Source organism: Heteronotia binoei, chromosome 21 (assembly GCF_032191835.1).
Source record: "Heteronotia binoei isolate CCM8104 ecotype False Entrance Well chromosome 21, APGP_CSIRO_Hbin_v1, whole genome shotgun sequence".
Lineage (NCBI taxonomy): Eukaryota > Metazoa > Chordata > Lepidosauria > Squamata > Gekkonidae > Heteronotia > Heteronotia binoei.
Window position 1 is genome coordinate 123,953,890 of NC_083243.1, and position 18,458 is coordinate 123,972,347.

At 42.7% G+C, this 18,458-nt stretch overlaps 1 protein-coding gene across 1 annotated transcript in view; it reads left to right on the forward strand.

Annotated features, from left to right (window-relative positions):
- GAS2 (growth arrest specific 2) overlaps positions 1–18,458 on the forward strand; it is a 242,727-nt gene that overhangs the window by 173,276 nt on the left and 50,993 nt on the right. The window contains exon 7 of the mRNA XM_060262743.1: positions 1,297–1,404. Within this exon, the coding sequence (XP_060118726.1) occupies positions 1,297–1,404 (108 nt within the window). The remainder of the gene's footprint in view (positions 1–1,296; positions 1,405–18,458) is intronic.

Here is an 18,458-nt window from a genome sequence, read left to right on the forward strand (position 1 = left end):
TCTTGGTGATCACTCTTCCAAGTACTAACTAGGGCTCACTCTATTTAGCTTCCAGGATCTGATGAGATTGGGCTAACCTAAGCCATACAGATCAAAGCAATAAAAACAACAGTATCGTGGTTTTTTTAAAAATAAATAAATAAATAATTCGTATAAAAACAATCTTCCTGAAAAGAACTGTCTTAACCAGATTCCAGAATTCTGTCAATGGGCAGGGAACATTTGAGTGCTCAAAGGAAGGGATGTGGAGCTTACAATTTGCCTATCAATCATGTGCTTTTCATATGACAGTAATGACACCTGAAGTCCCTATGTTAAATTACCAGTCATCTCAGAATAGATATGATGGTATGGAAAAAGTAGGAATTTAGGAGATGGAAGGAGAGAAGCAGTGACCTGGATTTAAGGGAGTTAGAAACTCAATAAGTATGCTGGATGAGGTTTCTGTTTATTCCCTATCAATGGAATTAAAGGCATCTTATATCATTTACAAATCTCACAAAAATATAAGTTAAAAAAAGCAAAGCAAAGCCTCCACTCATGAGCAGCTAACACCACATCAGAAGATACTTTACAGAGTCTCCAAAATCTGTACAGTCTTGAGGACTTCCTCAACTCCTAAGGAAGTCCATTCCACAGCACTGGTGCAGCCGCTAAGGAAGTATGGCTCCAAGCAGAAACATTACTCACTGAACTCTCATGACTTACTGACCTTCTCATTGCCTGGTGATTGGAGCCATTTTGTGGGCAAAAATAATTGAAGGCAGACACACAGAAATGGAGGTCCAAAGCCATGAAGGTTTCTCTGCTTCGAATAATTCACAAAAGAACTATTCATAGAATAACTGCTTATATAATGAAATTGGATATAGTCTGTCATAATGACATTGGTATGCATCCTACTTCTGAAGGATGATGCTGTCCTTCAGCCTAAGTAGCCTTTCTTCAAGTTATATGACTTTTCCATCAGAGGAAAAGTCATATAACTTGAAGAAAGTTATTAGTACATGCTTGATTCATTAGTACATGCTTGATTAGTACATGCTTGATTACAGCAGTATGCATCTCACCACACCACTCAGAAAAGCTGTCCTCCAATGTAGCTGGACTTTTCCATCAGAGGAAAAGTCCAGCTACATTGGAGGACAGCTTTTCTGAGTGGTGTGGTGAGATGCATACTGCTGTAATCAAGCATGTACTAATGATATATGTACTTCTGCTTAGGATAGGGAAAACTCCATTAAATTGATATACATATAAGTGATAATTTTATTGGTTTGCCCCCATCCCTTTTAGGTCAAACATATTTCAGAAGATCCTCCTTGTAAATGCCCTAGTAAATTTTGTGTGGAGCGTCTTTCACAAGGAAGATACAGAGTTGGGGAGAAGATCCTTTTCATCAGGGTAAGAAAAGCTTACAAGTTCTTTTGTAGAATGCCATATATGTTAAAAAGCAATGAATTATCATAGTTCTGCCATGTCTATGACCTAGTTAAATAGAGGCATAAAGAGATATGTCTGGCATAGTCACAATGCCATCCTAAACATCTGTTTAGAATTGCACTGTCACCTTTTATTGAACATATGTATGGAGGAGATACTTCCTGAAAGTTGTGTAGTTTGTTTGATTAAGATGCTGTTGCTCTCTTTGTTTCTATTGAGTTTTGCGGTGTTTGTTTACAAGAAATCTTTTTTTTTTCATTTGCCATTTCTGTTATGGGCATTGTATTTATTATTTATTTCATTAAATGATTACTTTTTGTGTGTTTGAAATATTTATAACTGACTTTCCTCAATGGGCCAAGGATAATTTGCATAAAACTGCTGCAGAGCAAACACAAATCCAGCAACATCCATTATTAAAACAATCCATCCAGAAATCAGTATTCAATAAAATCAGTAACATGAAAAATTCACCAAACCCTCACCCAAACAACCTTCACTCCTAACCTTTCATGACAACCCAAATTGTACCATGTTGATTGAACCTTTCAATAAGAAGGAATCATCAGAAGGAGCTGCTAACTAGGAGAAGTGCAACTGGGTCATAGGCAGGTAATGGAAGAAATACTGCTTCAGTACTGTATGTGAATTTCAGGCCACAAAGAGCTTTGTGGGCTCATCATCTCCAGAGTTGAATTTTCTCTTTTATTATTTTTTAAACAATGACATCGACCCCCCCCCCCCCCCGCAAATCTACTGACTTCTGTTAATGTTGGTCAGTAAGTCTGCCAAGACTTCTGGCCCAGTTGGGAGCAGGGGATCCTCTGGATTGGAGGCCCTCCCCCTGCTTCAGGGTTAGCAGTAGGGGGGTTTTTCTGTCAGAGCCCACATAAGAAAAACCATGCTGGATCAGGCCAGTGGCCCGTGCAGTCCAACATTCTGTGTCACAGAATGGCCAAAAAAACTCCAAACAGATGCCATCAGGAGGTCCACCAGTCAGGCCACAGAAGCAGAGCTCTGCCTGGGCTGGCCAGGGCTCCAGCTGGCCCAACCTGCCATGTGGCAGCCACATGCTTCTACGCCAGACGGTGTGGCCTAATATGCAATTGAGCTCCTGCTGGACTTTTTCTACAAAAAAAGCACTGGTTAGCAGAAAGTGGGGGGATGTCTCCTGGGTACTTCATTATACCCTATAGAGATCAGTACCCATAGGGTACAATGAAGAATTGATCTGTCTGTATTAGGCTTCCCAATCCCCAGGTCCCAGCGGGAGATCCCCTGTTTTTACAGGCTTCCCCCCGCCCCCAGCCAGCTGGCCGGCAGGGGAAGCCCCGCCCCCACAGTCACCATGAAGTTTTAGAGCTCCTGCAGGGTTAGAAACCTGCAAACAGGTCTGTGTGCCTTTAAGGCTGAGCAGGAAGCAAGGGACAGGAAGGGCTTCATGGGAAAGGGTCAGTAACAGTTTCCTCGGAGAACGGCCCCTCCCTTTCTTTTGCTTTTGTTTTCAGAGCAAGTACAGTTCTGCAGGAACATGACCCAGTAAGTATTTTTGTGTGAGAGAGGGAGGGAGCAGGGGATTCCCTGGTTTGGAGGCCCTCCCCCCGCTTTAGAAAGCGTGGGGGGAGGGAAATGTCTACTGGGCACTCTATTATTCCCTGTGGAGAACGATTCCCATAGGGAATAATGGGGAATTGATCTGCGGGTATTGGGGGCTCTGGGGCGGCTATGTTTTGAGGTAGAGGCACCAAATTTTTAGCATAGCATCTAGTGCCTCTGCCCAAAATACCCCCAAATTTCAAAACGATTAGACCAGGGGGTCCAATTCTTTGAGCCCCAAAAGATGGTGCCCCTATCCTTCATTATTTCCTGTGGAAGAAAGACATTTAAAAAGGTGTGGTGTCCCTTTAAATGTGATGGCCAGAACTCCCTTGGAGTTCAATTATGTTTGTCACACCCTTGTTCTTGGCTCCACCCCAATGTCTCCTGGCTACGCCCTCAAAGTCCCCAGACATTTCTTGAATTGGACTTGGCAACCCTAGTCTGTATCTGGTACTCTGAGGGGCTATTTTTGAGGTTGAGGTACCAAATTTTCAGCATAGGATCCAGTGCCTCTCCTCAACCCGCCCCCCCCCCCCCCCCAAATTTCAAAAACATTAGACCAGGGGGTCCAATTCTGTGAGCCACCAAAGAAGGTGCCTCTATCCTCCATTATTTCCAGTGGAGGGAAGGCATTTAAAAGGAGTGCAGTCCCTTTAAATGGGATGGCCAGAATTCTCTTTGGAGTTCAAGCATGCTTGTCACAACCTTATTCCTGGCTCCACGCCCTAGTTTCCAGATATTTCCTGAGTCAGACATGGTAACCTAATTGGTCAGTGCTGCATTGATATTGTTAGATTGGTATTTGTGAAATACTGAAATGAATTTGGAGAGAAGGTTTGACTGATTGTTAGGATAAGCCCTCTTTTTTTTCTTTCTCTGAGTTTAGATTCATTTTTTTAAAGTAGGTATAGCAGTTTAAACCTACTGAATTGTACACTCTATAGTTTGGAAATTCTGTCCAGAAGTAATAATACATAATGTTCACATAATGCTTTTAGTATTCAAAGTGTTTCATACAAATTATTACAGTAATAAAGCTCTGTAACATAGGCCTACCTCAAAAATATTATGATTTCCAATATTAGGAGATTTGCATAAGGCTACTTATGAGTTGATAGAAGGTTGACAGATCCCAAGAATCCCAAATCCTGAGACTCATGAAATAGTGCCTCTGATGTCCCATTGAAAAGCAGCAATCAAAGTAGTAGTACTGTGTTAACTCAAAAGAAAGACAATCCTTTATGTAAGATAACTCTCTTTAAAATGTTATACACATATGCAACATTTATTATTCAACAGAACTGTAATTTATATGTGACTAAGATGAACTGCCCTTTGGAAAAAAATTAGTCTTGCATTTAAGTAAATCCTGTACTTATACATAGCACTGGAAATTGTACCACATAATATCTATGAATGTGTGTAGTCACAATCTGACATTCTTAAAAAATGGACTGTTTTCAACATACACACAAAAATAAAAAAAATGGAGCCTTTCCCAAGTGTGAATCCATTGACTTAAGTGAATATCGACTTGTAACTCTGGTCACAAATGTCCAAAGTAATAACATTTTTTTTTTCAAAAAAAGCTCAGTATAGATTTTAAAAAATCTTAAGTTTTCCCATACAAATAGCTTTCATTTCAGCTACGGAAACACAGCCAAGACATTTCTTTTGGGATTTACGATGAAATAGGTCTTGCCTGCTTACTTTTTGTTCTGTCTCTCCAAGAGGATCTGTATGTATCATGAAATCATAAAAAAAAATTTCAACCAGGAGATTAATAATTTTGAAGTGTTCCATAATAGAGGTAAAGGAAGACATGATGTGTTTATCATTAATATAATTATTAGTTGTTTAATACCAGGGGTGGCCAAACTGCAGCTCAGGAGCCACATGTGACTCTTTCACACACATTGTGTGGCTCTCAAAGCCCCCACTGCTCTGTTGGCTGGCTTGGAGAAGGCATTTGTCTCTTTAAATCACTTCTCCAAGCCAAGCCAGCCAGCGGCTTGGAGAATGCATTTAAAGTTAAAGTTGCTTTCTTTCCACATCTCCCTCTCTCCCCACTCCCCATCTATTTTCCTTCCTTCTTGCCTGCCTTCCCCCCTTCTGTCCTTCCCGCCTTCCTGACTTGTCTTGCTCTCAAACATCTGCCATTCATGTCTTGCAGCTCTCAAACATCTGATGTTTATTCTATGTGGCTCTTACACTAAGCAAGTTGGCCACCCCTCTTTAATACCATCAGTATATATGACACTGTACAGAGTGACATAAAAGAGGTAGGCCACATCCTCGAGAAGTTTCTAATCTCAATCTGGGAAGGAGAAATTCTAGGAAAGGAAGTAAGGGAAGGGGAATATAGCAAGAGCTGCAGATAAGTGAAAGAATTGAACAAGCCCAGCCTTGATTTCAGAATCTTTTGAAAATGTGAGTGGTGATAATAAGTTTGGAAACTGAGCACTCTCTATAAAAGCTTCTAAATTTTGTCAAGAACCAAAAGTTTCAGAAATTCTGCTTGTTACATTGAAGAATACAGGAGTTAAGTATCTCACTCTGTCAATACAGGTCTTTGTATCACATGCTGTCAATATTCTTGAGAAATAATAGTTCCACAGGAAAATAGTCCAGCCATAAATACTTTGTGTTATTTAGGAGTTCTGCTGTCATTCTTTAGATATACCTTTAGGACTCAGTTCTACATGGGAATTAAAATCTTTCACTGAAAATCTTCCTTCTCTGGGTTCTCCCACTGTCAGAGGTTAAGCAGGCAGCTATTGGACAGAGAGGACCTTTTCTGTGGTTGCATCCCAGGGAGATTTGTTTGGCATCAACATTACCTGGAGAGGTAGGGTTTGGGGTGGAAAGTGACCTTAGTGGGGTATAATGTTTTCTCCGGGGAACTGATTTTAGTAGTCTGGGGACTGGTTTTGATTCTAGCAGATCTTCAGTTTCCACCTGGAGTCTAGCAACCCTACATGGCAATCCAGTGCTTTCCTCTTTTAAGAGCCATCAGGATTACTTCATTAAAACCTGTTAGCTTTGTGAGAAGACGGCTGCAATTCTAAAATAAATAAATGAAATCAGTTTTGATCAACTGTGTCTGGGATTGATGTAAGGAATTTCACTGGAATGTGAGGCATGACTGTTAGCTCTACCAATGTTGCCAGGTGAAGAAGCCACACTGTTATGACAGTGCAAATTTTTGTTAGGATGTCTAATTTTGTAGTGTGCAACCACCTAAATTTTGCCTTTAATGGTAATAGCCCCAACACCCTTGGATATTCTTTCAAAATTCTCTTTTTCTTTTTTATTAGTTTTGTATCTACCTTTTGAATGGGAAATATCCTTAAATGTATTCAGACTTTTTCTTTTGAGACCGCTGGCCATATTTTTCTTAAATTTAGTAGGTGTTTTTAAATGTACATGTACCTTGTCAACTCTTTATAACAGAAGTGGCCAATGGTAGCTCTCCAGATGTTTTTGCCTACAACTCCCATCAGCCCCAATCATTGCCCATGCTGGCTGGGGCTGATGGGAGCTGTAGGCAAAAAAACATCTGGAGAGCTACCGTTGGCCACCCCTGTTTTATAAGACAGAGCACGAAAATAGGATTTCTTTTCAAGAAGACTTTACTTTTCAGTCTTACAAATGTATGGTATCTCTTGAGCTTAGAGTGTCATGTTCCAACATGTTTTAGCCTTTTCCTCCAGTGAAATTTGCAAGGGATGTTATTAAGTGATTAACCCTGGGCACAGGGTAAAATCTTTTGGTTTTTGAACAGAAAGAAAAGGGAGCCATTAACGAATTTTATTTATATTTAAATGCAAATATATGTCCTGTTTTTCTGCCTTCAAGACTCTTAAAGCAGCTTGCAGGAAAACAATGTGATCAGCAAGATACAAATAATCAAAGAAAGGTACAATGCTAAAGCATCTAGCACTCATTAAAACACCTGCAGTGCACTAAAAAATCAATACGCTTCAAGGCCATAGAAATTACAATGCACCATATCCTTGAAACAAGAATGACTCTGTTCAAAGGTTGGAAGTTTTCTTATATGAAATATCATTGTAGTAAACAATGTAGTGCAGTATTCAAAAACATTCCAGATATTTAGTTTAGGAATGTAACACTAAAAGTAGGGGACCTGCAAGGACTTTGAGGAGCATCTCATTTCCCCATATTCCTGTTTCCCTCTGTTTTCTCTTTCCTTTCCCTATAGCCTCTCTCCATTTTTCTGATTCCATTTTTTCCTTCTCACCCACCAGCCAGCCTACTTTTGTTGGTCTTCAGCTTTCCCTGCTTCCCTATCCCTGGCAGCTGCTCCCTGAGAAAAGTCTGGCCGAGTTGATCAGTATCCCCAGCACAAGGCTGGGCCCAGTTACACAATGGCCTGCAGTGTTGGTCTTGTTCCAATTGATCAGAGGCCACCAGTTTGGACCACAAGTTCCAGTTGTATGGTGGCTACTGCTAGTCATGAGCTGGGGCCAGTGATATGATGGTCACCACTGGGCCCTCTGGCACGATGGTTGCCTCTGGACTGGGGTTAATGATATGCTGGCTGCTGCTAGGCCAGGTATAGTGGCCATCATTGGACTGAGCCAGATGAGATGGCTGCCACAGGGTCACACCCAGTAGCATAGTAACTACCACTGGGCCAGGCCAAGTTGTGTGGGTAGTGAATTTCATGTAATCACTGCTAAGCTGGTCCCGAATGAGTCCTCCATCAGGGCAAGGACATGACAGTAGAGAGGGAGCTGGGATTTTTCCAGCATTGTTTTAATCTCCCAGTGCAGTCCTCCTTTCTCACCACAGCTTTGTTTTACAGAAACCAAGGCTTAAAAGACATAGCACACCCAAACACTACTTATTGCTGCTACATGGAAAAACTTGGCCTGCCAGGAACTTGATGAAGGTATTCACACTGCCATTTGGTAAAACAAAATGGTGGACAGCCTTAAAAAGAGCCAGGAATGTAAAAGCAAATTTTAATTTAAGCAACTGCTCTGTCTTTGTTACCCAAATCAGTCCCTGTGCAAGACTTGTCATGCTACAGTGTTTGTTACTCATAAATAGGGTTGCCAGGTCCTGCCTCCACCCCAGTGGGGGCTTTGGGAGACATTCCTGGAGGGGATGGAGACATCTCCAGTGCAATATCATCGCATGGAAATGACATCATCATGTCAGGGGCTGGCTCCTTGCATGCCTGAACTCCAAGAGGCAAATTCGCCACTAGAGTTCAGCCCCCTCCCCCCTTCTTGCAAACAGCATTTAAAAGGTCCTTTTAAATGGTGCTTACAAGAAGCAGGGGCAAGCCTGAACTCCAGTGGTGAAGTTGCTGCTTGGGGTTATGCCGCCCCCCCTCCACTTATTGCAAGCAGCATTTAAAAATGGAAGCCATGGACGCCTGAACTCCAGTGGCTAATTCACCTCTTGGAGTTCAAGCTTGTTGTTGGTGGTCACCCCTCTCCTTCTCCTGCAAGAATCTCACAGGAGAGTAGGGAGATGGGTGACCACCTGGTGGTCACTCTTGGGGGTGGGGTCTCCCTCCACCAACCAGCTGGCTATCAGTGGGCTGGAGTCCCCATAATCAGGGGGTCCCCAGCCCACACCTGGAGATAAAATCAGAACAAATGACCCAGACTAAACTTGGAATAGTTCTGTCCGGTGTATGTGCAACTCTGTTCTGGCACACTAGAACTCAAACAATGGTAAGAGATGGAAGGGAGACAAAGCCCTTAACCAGCATATAACTTTACTACCCTAACAAGATACAGACTAGAAATGATGGCTCAGTATGAAAACTTTTACAAATAAGCAGTTCTACCACCAAACACAAATTGTAGTCACTGTGTGCAAATTTAGTGTGTAGAGGTATTACTTCATGTTAAATGCCCAATTAAAGTTACTTTTACTCAGATTATGTTATTCTCACTTAATCCAGAGCAAACAAACAAAAAACAACCCAGAGAAGAAGCAGGTGAGGGGTTATCCAAATTGGGTCCAGAAGGTGCACTAATAGAGGAATAGAGCATAGTATGCAGGAGGGAAGTCCATAATGAGTAGTGCTGGCAGTAGGACAAACTGGTTTGTAAAGGGAAGCAGAAGAGCTAGGCGAAGGGAGAGCAGGGAAAAATGACATAAAAGGTTAGGTTCAAGGAGAGAGGGAGGCAGAATGGGAGATAAAAAATTATGCTGTGCCTATCTTAAACAGGAAGGATGTGTTGTTTTTGTGGTAATTGGGAGATTGTTGTAGATGGGAGCCATCTGTGTAGACTGGAGGGCTGAGGGAACCCTTCCTATGTACCAGAAGTTACTTCCGGTCTGAGCTGACGGCAGAGCTGCAGCCCTCTAAATAAGGGGGATTTTTTTTCCTTTGTTTAGGGCAGAAAGACCCTTTCGGGGGCCCTGCCCACTAATCTCAGCTAGAGATTAGACAAAGATGATGCCTAAACTCCTTTAGTTGTTGATCTCAGCTGAAATTAGGTGGCTGAAGCCGCCTTTTTTTGAGCTTTGAGATCCGACGTTGGGGAGCGTCTTCCATCATCTACAAAGGATTAAAAAGCCATTAAATTGACCTAAGCCTGTCGGAACCCAGGCACTTCAAGGACTGATTTATAACTGCAAGATAACTAACTAAGAAGCCGAAGTGAAAGAGCATAAGCTGACAAGGTACCGTTATTCAATGTTTCTGCTCCTGAGACTCTTTAAGCCAATCTGAATAGCCTTGAAAATTAAAAATAAATAGAAGTGGTGAAATAGGAGATAACTGCCTGCTAAATTTGGACTCTTGGAAACTAAAGACTTAAATAGAATTTGTAAAAGAAGGAAATTGTTATACATTCCTGAGGCTTATGATGCAGGCTCTTCTGTTCAACACTCCACGTTCTTATCTGCAAATTTCAAAAGCTGCGATATTTGAAAGACGGGAACTGAGCAATCTGAACTGGGAAGTAAAACCTACTGGCCAATGAGGTGAAGCCTACAAGGATTACAAAGCTGTTACACTTGAACCAGGAAGGAATTAAAACCAAGATCAAAGAAGGACCTCTCTAAGACTGTGTGTAACCATAGACAAAGAACGATTGCCATTTTAAAAGGGGGAAAACAGCCAAATTTGTTGAAAATCAATATCTCAGCCCAGGAAGATGGGAGGAAGATGAAATTAGCTTTATTTTAAACAGCATACTCTAAGCTATTGGACTTGGTGTTGAATTTTAATTTGGAGACCTTTTTAGGTTTGGTGAGTTTTTTATGTCAGAAGAGAGTTACCCGATCAAGGGCTCATTCTTTTTGCAAGATGCAAAGCCAATTTGATGCATTAGAAACCAAGATGATGAAAGGAATGGATAAAATGTTACTGGCCCTTAAAAAAGAACTGAAAAAAGATATTGGTGATCTTAGGAAAGATATTGAGGGCTTTAAAGATGAACTGGGAAACAGAGTTAAACAAGTTGAAGAGAAAGTGGATATACAAGCTTCTACTTTGTTAAAACTTCAAGAAAGGGTTACAATCCATGACTGCAGATTGATGGAAACACAAGTGCATCTGAGAGGACTACCTGAAAGAGAGGAAACAGATTTAATGGACTACATGGTGAAAATCATTGCTGAATACTTAGAAGAAGATCCTGAAAAATTTAGAAGTATGCTGGACAGTGTCTATAGAGTCAACTCAACATATGCAAAAAACAAAGGCCTACCCAGAGATATCGTTGTGAAACTAAGGTCCAAGGACATAGCAGGAAAAAGGCTTTCAAAAAGCTTGGATAATAGAAGGGACCAGAGTTAAAATAATGAAAGAACTATGTACCAGAAGTTACCTTGGTGCCTATGGGAATTGCTACTGGCCCAATTGTTGCAGAACTATGATCTCCTCTGCCATTAGACCAGCACTTTGAAACATAACTGCCACTTTTGGACAAGTCTCTAGTTCTTTCCATTTATTTTATATAATATCATCTGCTTCTTAACTAAAAATGCTCTCAGAGTGTCTTACAAAATTGAGGAATGCATTGACAATAGTTAGATGAATAAACATCATGACTCTTTAACAGCTTCCGGTTGATTGGTTAAATATTCTGAAAATTGATAGATCTCAAGAAGCAACCTGCAGTGTCCTCAAGCAACCTGAAGTAATAAATGCATATATTATGTAAATTAAGAGCATATTAAACATATATTTGCTTCTTTTACTTAGATCTGTTAAAATAGATAATTTTATTGGTTTCAGCCCATGTTATTTTATTGGTTTCAGCCCAGTTTTCCAGCCTGTCAAGATCATCCTGTATCATGTTTCTGTCTTCTTCTGTGTTCCCAACCCCTCCCAATTTAATATCATCTGCAAATTTAATAAGCATTCCCTCTATCCCTTCTTCCAAATCATTTATAAAGATGCTGAACAAAACAGACCCCAGGACGGATCCTCGAGGCACTCCACTTGTCATTCCTTTCCAGGAAGATTCACAAGCACTCTTTGGGTGCAATCTGTCAGCCAGTTATAGATCCACCTAATGGTAACATCCATTGTGCCTTCTTGCCCTAACCACAGGATGTTACTTTCTTATCTCTAAGTCCACCCAGCATTTTACCAACTTGACAACAAGAATATTATGTGGAACCTTATCAAAAGGTTACTGAAATCAAGATAAACTATGTCTACAGCATTCTCCTTATCCAGGAAGGTAGGAACTTTCTCAAAAAAAAAAAGAGATCAGGTTAGTCTGACATGACTTTTTCTTGAGAAACCCATGCTGGCTCTTAGTAATCACAACCATCCTTTCTAAATGTTCCAGGACTAACTGTTCGATGATATGTTGTAAAACTAACTTTTCCAGGTATAGATGTCAATCTGACAGGTCAGTAGTTACCCAGATCCTCCTATTTCCCCTTTTTGTAGATAGGGACAACAAATGAAGTACATAAACTAACAAAAAACAGTTTTCACCTTTAAATAAGTATTTGAATAAATTTGATGAGTGCTGAAATTCTCACAATGCAGCTAAGGGTTATTCTCACAATGCAGCTAATGGTCATCTTCCTAGGTACAGATAATTCTCAGTAAAGAAAGAGTGGTTGTGCCTTCTTCCCTCACCACAGGATGTGACTTTATTATCTCTAAGCCCACCCAGCATTCACTTATGAATACGATATTTGCCTTATGTCATGGCATGTGCTGATAACCTGCTAATAACCAAGCTGCAGCATTCTGTTCTAAATGGAGTGTCTGCCTTGACTTTGAGGGCTTAATTATTTTTAATTAAATTAATTAAGTGTGGAATCCTATACAGTAGTAAAATTTGTTGAACAGGGCCGATTGACAAAGCTCAAATGTGCATGATGTTCCATTTTGGAAAATCAATTCTCAGTTGTGTGTAGTCCTGATATGCATCAGGACCATAACATATATGGAGATGGGGTTGCCCATCTTATGCCACTACACACGAGTACTCACTACCAATAATACAATTCTACTGTTATGAGTTTGGCCTAACTTGATAACCTGGGGCTATGATACAATAAAGTTAATGTCTCTTAATGGATGCTATTGGTTAGGATACTGACTCTTGGTAGTTCTAATAAGTATTCAGATCATTTCATACCTTTACTGGCATAAAAGAAATAATGAATCACAATCAAAAGTAGATACAAAGGCCTTGAGTATAGTAAGAACAATACATAAAACAATCAATTAAAATAGCAGCCAATGATACAAATCAAGAGTAGACACCCAGCAATTAAAATACAGTAGAATGCCTAGATTTAGTTTTATAGGCTTCTACTAAGAAATTTGCAACACATGTAGTAATGTGGGGATTAACATCTTCTACAAAGTAGGTTAGAGTTTTCCTTTTAGTAAATACATTGTGTTGGAGGTATTCAGCTAAAAATTGTCTACATTGTGAGGCCAGGAGAGGACATTCTAAAATAATATGAGATATAGAATCAAGGATAGACATGCCGATGATGCAACCTCCAGTCAGGCAATGGACCTAGTGTCATCCATGGTGACACTGGGACTCTCTCAGTTTGTTACAACACCCACGCACCAGGCGGGGCACATGCTAGATCTGATCTTTGTGGTGGGAGTCTTAGTGGATGATATTACTGCTGAAGCAGTGCTATGGTCGGACCACTATGCCCTTAAGGCTTGTGTGGATGTCCCCGTTAGGCGGTGAACATATTTTGACTCGCCTGCGGAGCCTGATGGTCGATGAGCGGTTCCAAATGGCTCTACGGGATTTCTGGCCCCCTGGCGATTCTCTGGATGACCTGTTTGAGTCCTGGCATGGACAGCTCTCCAGAGCCATTGATAAGATTGCACCTCGGTGTCCTTGGCGCCCTCATTCTAAGCGAGCGCCGTGGTACACCCTGGAATTGCGGCAGATGAAACGAGGGCTCAGATGGCTAGAAAGGCAATGGTGGCATACTCGAGATGAAGTGACTAGAACATCTTATAGAGAGTTTATGAGGTCCTATGAGATGGCAGTCAAAGCCACAAAAAAAACTTACTTTGCAGCCAAGATTATGTCTGCAACTTCGCACCTGGCACAATTGTTTAATACAATTTGGACTCATACAACACTGCCTCAAGGCAGGCCAAACTTTAGGGAATTAGAGTTTGGCTGTGAGGCTTTCGTGAATTTTTTTGATAAGATCTTGTTGCTCCGCAATGACCTCTCCATCACATTGGAAACAGTACGTGAACTCGAAGCCCCATGCCTGTCTTCTGAACCAGTTCTGGATTGCTTTGATACACTCAGCCTGGAGAAAGTTGACAGAATCCTTTCCACTGTGCACCCAACAACCTATGATCTGGACCCTTGCCCCTCCTGGCTAGTTAAAGCTTGCCAGAGGGAGCTCAGATATCCTATACGGGATATCGTAAATAGATCCCTCTCAGAAGGGCTTTTTCCAATGCCTCTCAAAGAGTGGTCCACCCTCTCTTGAAACAACCTACTTTAGACCTGGCTGAATTGGCATACTACCGTCTGGTCTCGAATTTACTCTTTTTGGGTAAAATTATTGAGAGGGCGGTAGCACTATAGTTACAGAGTTTTCTGGATGACGCTTCCATTCTAGACCCCCACCAGTCCGGCTTTTGCCCAGGTCATGGGACGGAGACAGTGCTGGTCGCCCTGGTGGATGACCTCCAGCGGCATCTGGATCGAGGTGGCTTGGTGGTACTGATGCTGTTAGACCTATCAGCTGTGTTCGATACGGTCGACCATCAGTTACTGACCCATCACCTTGCTGACACAGGGATTCAGGGGTTGGCCTTGCAATGGCTTTCCTCTTTCCTAGGTGGTTGGGGACAAAGGATGGTGATGGGGGGAGAACTGTCCCAGAGGCATGTGCTTATCATAAATAGATCCCTATTGGAGGGGAATTTTCCATCAGCGCTTAAAGAGGCGGTGGTCCATCCCCTCTTGAAAAAAAGTTAGACCCGGCCGAATTGGCACATTACCGGCCGGTCTCGAATTTGCCCTTTTTGGGCAAACTTATTGAGAGGGCAGTGGCGTTGCAGCTACAGAGCTTCCTGGAGGACGCTTCTGTCCTTGACTCCTGCCAGTCTGGTTTTCGCCCGGGCCATGGGACGGAGACAGTGCTGGTTGCCCTGGTGGATGACCTTCAATGGCATCTGGATCAAGGCAGCTCGGTGGTGCTGATGTTGTTAGACCTATCGGCAGCGTTCGATACGGTCGACCATCGGTTGCTGGCTTGCCGCCTTGCCGACGCGGGGATTCAGGGGCTGGCCTTACAATGGCTTTCCTCCTTCCTTGACGGTCGGGGACAAAGGGTGGTGATTGGGGACGAACTGTCCCGGAGACACACGCTTGATTGTGGAGTGCCTCAAGGCGCGGTACTTTCCCCGATGTTGTTTAACATCTATATACGCCCCCTTGCCCAGATTGCCCAAAGGTATGGGTTGGGTTGTCATCAATATGCTGATGACACCCAGCTCTATCTATTTATGGACGGCCGGCCTGCCTGCACCCCAGAAAATTTGGACCGGGCGTTACAGGCAGTGGCTAGGTGGCTTAGGCTGAGCGGGCTGAAGCTGAATCCGGCGAAGACAGAGGTCCTTTGCTTGGGTCGTTGTGGCCCGGGAAGGGAAATCCCCCTACCAGTCTTTGACGGGGCACCGTTGACAGCGGCGCACAGGGTCAAAAGTCTGGGGGTACTATTAGAGCCTTCACTGACAATGGAGGCTCAGATAGCAGCCACTGCAAAGTCTGCATTTTTTCATCTTAGGCGGCCGAGGCAGCTGGCTCCTTTCCTGGAGCACGACGACCTAGCAACGGTGATTCATGCTACGGTCACCTCGAGGTTGGACTACTGTAATGCCCTCTACATGGGGCTGCCCTTGTACTGAACCCGGAAACTGCAGTTAGTGCAGAATGCCGCTGCCCGGCTGTTATTAGGGCTCCCAAGATGGGAGCACATTCGGCCGAGGCTTCAGGATCTGCACTGGCTGCCAATAATATTCCGAGTCCGGTACAAGGTGCTGGTCATTACCTTTAAAGCCCTATATGGCCTAGGACCTGCCTACCTTAGGGACCGTCTCTTCCCACACGTTCCCCAGAGAGTACTAAGATCGGGCTCGCAAAACCTGCTAGTAATCCCCGGGCCAAAGGAGGCCCATCTGAAATCCACCAGGGATTGGGCCTTCTCGGTGACGGCGCCTTACTGGTGGAACCAGCTGCCGGAAGAGGTGAGGGCCCTGCGGGACCTAGGGCAGTTCCGCAGGGCCTGCAAGACAGTCCTCTTCCGGCTGGCCTACAACAACTAATTATCACTGAGAATTTTTGGATGGAGCTAGAATGCACTTTGACAGACCGCTGGTTTTTTATGTCCTATGTTTTATTAATTTATTGTTTTAACTGTTATTATGTAATTGTTTTTAAGCCAAAACCTATATAAGTTTTATGTGTTGTGAGCCACCCTGAGTCACCTCGGTGGGAAAGGCGGGATATAAATCGAAATATATATATATCTATATATATCTATATATCTATATCTATCTATCTATCTATCTATCTATCTATCTATCTATCTATCTATCTATCTATCTATATATATATATATATATAAAAATTGTGGGGTGCCTCAGAGAGCGGTGCTCTCCCCAATGTTGTTTAACATCTACATGTGCCCCCTTGCCCAGATTGCCTAGAGGTATGGGTTGGGTTGCCACTAGTACGCTGATGACACCCAGCTCTATCTACTGATGGACGGATGACCTGACTGTGTTCCAGGAAATCCGGATCTGGTGTTGCAAGCCATGACAGGATGGCTTAGGCTGAGTCAATTGAAGTTGAATCCAGAGAAGACAAAGGTCCTTTGCCTGAGTTGCGGCGGTCTGGGCAGGGAAATCCCCTTACCAGCATTTGATGGTGCGACACTGACAATGGCGCACAAGGTCAAAAGTTTGGGGGTGCTGCTGGAGCCTGCCTTGACAATAGAGGCCCAGATAGCAGCCACTGCTAAATCTGCTTTTTTTCATCTTAGGTGGGTGAGGCAGTTGGTCCCCTTCCTAGAGTGCGGCAACCTGGCAATGGTGATCCATGCAATGGTCCCCTTGAGGCTGGACAACTGCAATGCCCTCTACTTGGGGCTGTCCTTGTGCCAAACCCAGAAACTACAGCTAGTGCAAAACGTGGTGGCCAGGCTGCTATTGGGGCTTTCCAGATGGGAGCACATACAGCCGGGACTGCGAGATCTGCACTGGCTGCCAATAGTATACCGGATTCATTCCAAGGTGCTGGTTATTACCTTTAAAGCCTAGGACCTGCCTACCTTAGGGACCATCTCTCCCCATATGTTCCCCAGAGGGTACTTCGATCTGAATCTCAAAATCTATTAGTAATCCCCAGGCCGAAGGAGGCCAAACTAAAGATCACCAGAGAGAGGGCTTTCTTGATCGCAGCCCCCTACTGGTGGAATTAACTGCCAGAGGAAGTGAGGGCCTTGCGGAACCTTGTACAGTTCCGCAAGGCCTGCAAGACCGCTCTCTTCTGATTGGCTTTCAATGGACACAGAGCCTATATCGTAGGGAAACTGAAGAAATGCCGTCGCCACTGAAAACATATAAACAAAGAGATTAGCACCAAATTAATTTTGACTGTTTTAACTACAGAATATGTAATTTTATAATATGTATTGAATTTAATTGTTTGTTGTGATTTTATATTGTGAGCCGCCTTGAGCCTGCTTCGGTGGGGAGGGCGGGATATAAACAAAATAAAATAAATAAAATAAAATAAAAATAATCTATTTTGGAGAAGTATCTGTCTAAACCTACCAAAGAGAACTGTTGAAGGGAAGGCATTTAAACGTGCCAGAGTAAAAGTCCAATGATGGAATGGGGAATCAAAAGTAGAAAAATAATGGAGTATCTTCCCATGTATTTGGACTATACCAAGATTGGCTGCAGAGCAAACAGGGGGATGTGAGGGGAACACTTTTTGGTATTTGTGATCCATAAGCCTTAGTTGGATTGTTCTTAGAATATATAATTCGTCACATAAGAAAAGAGTGTCCACCTCAATACCAAGTTTTTGTAGTTTGTGGGTAAATGTAGAGAGCCAAGTGGTGCTGTGCCTGTCCTTCATCAGGTAATATAGCAAACTTCCTGAATCCGTTCTGAAATGGATTTTTAACCAGAACTTAAATGCCCTAATCCAGGCTCTGGTTTCTAGAAGGTGTAAACCTAGCTCTGCACAAATTGGTGAGTAGAGGACACATTTGGGAACACCTAAAATCTGACAGAAGAATGATGATTGCACATTCTCCACGCAGGGACTAAAGGCTCCAATCCACAAATAAGTATTTATAGCTTTGAAGCTGAGGGAAGGTAGAAGGAGTCTCTGTGTAAAAAAACAACAGATTTTGAGTATGAAAGAGACAGAGTGAGAAGCAGACACAGATGTGAATGAGCTGAAATATTTGGATTGGGATCTGATGTGATGTAGTGGATATGTTGCTCCATATGAATGCCTCTGTGATCGTATAAATAGTGTAAAAACACAATTCTTCAGTGCCTTCTCCTTGAAAAGGAACCAATCCAAGTAGTGGTGATCTTTGGAACTTCTCACAGCTGGAAGAAATGGGAAGTATTATAACTATACATAGAACTGGAATGTGAAACTGTAGAATTCCGTTGTCTCTGTGACCCACAGGTTATGTTCCAAATTTGCACATAGGGTTTAATCTTTAATTGGTCAGCCTAAAAAGTGTGCACAGAAGAGGGAAGAGAAGTGAGAAATGAGGCTATGGGAGTGTGTGAGAGTGGATGCAGTGGAATGTTCATGGTTTTGCTGGGAATTTAGCAAGAAAAAGGAGGAGGAGATTGGATTTATACCCCTATGAGGTTGGATTTATACTCCTTCACTACCCGAAGGAGTCTCAGA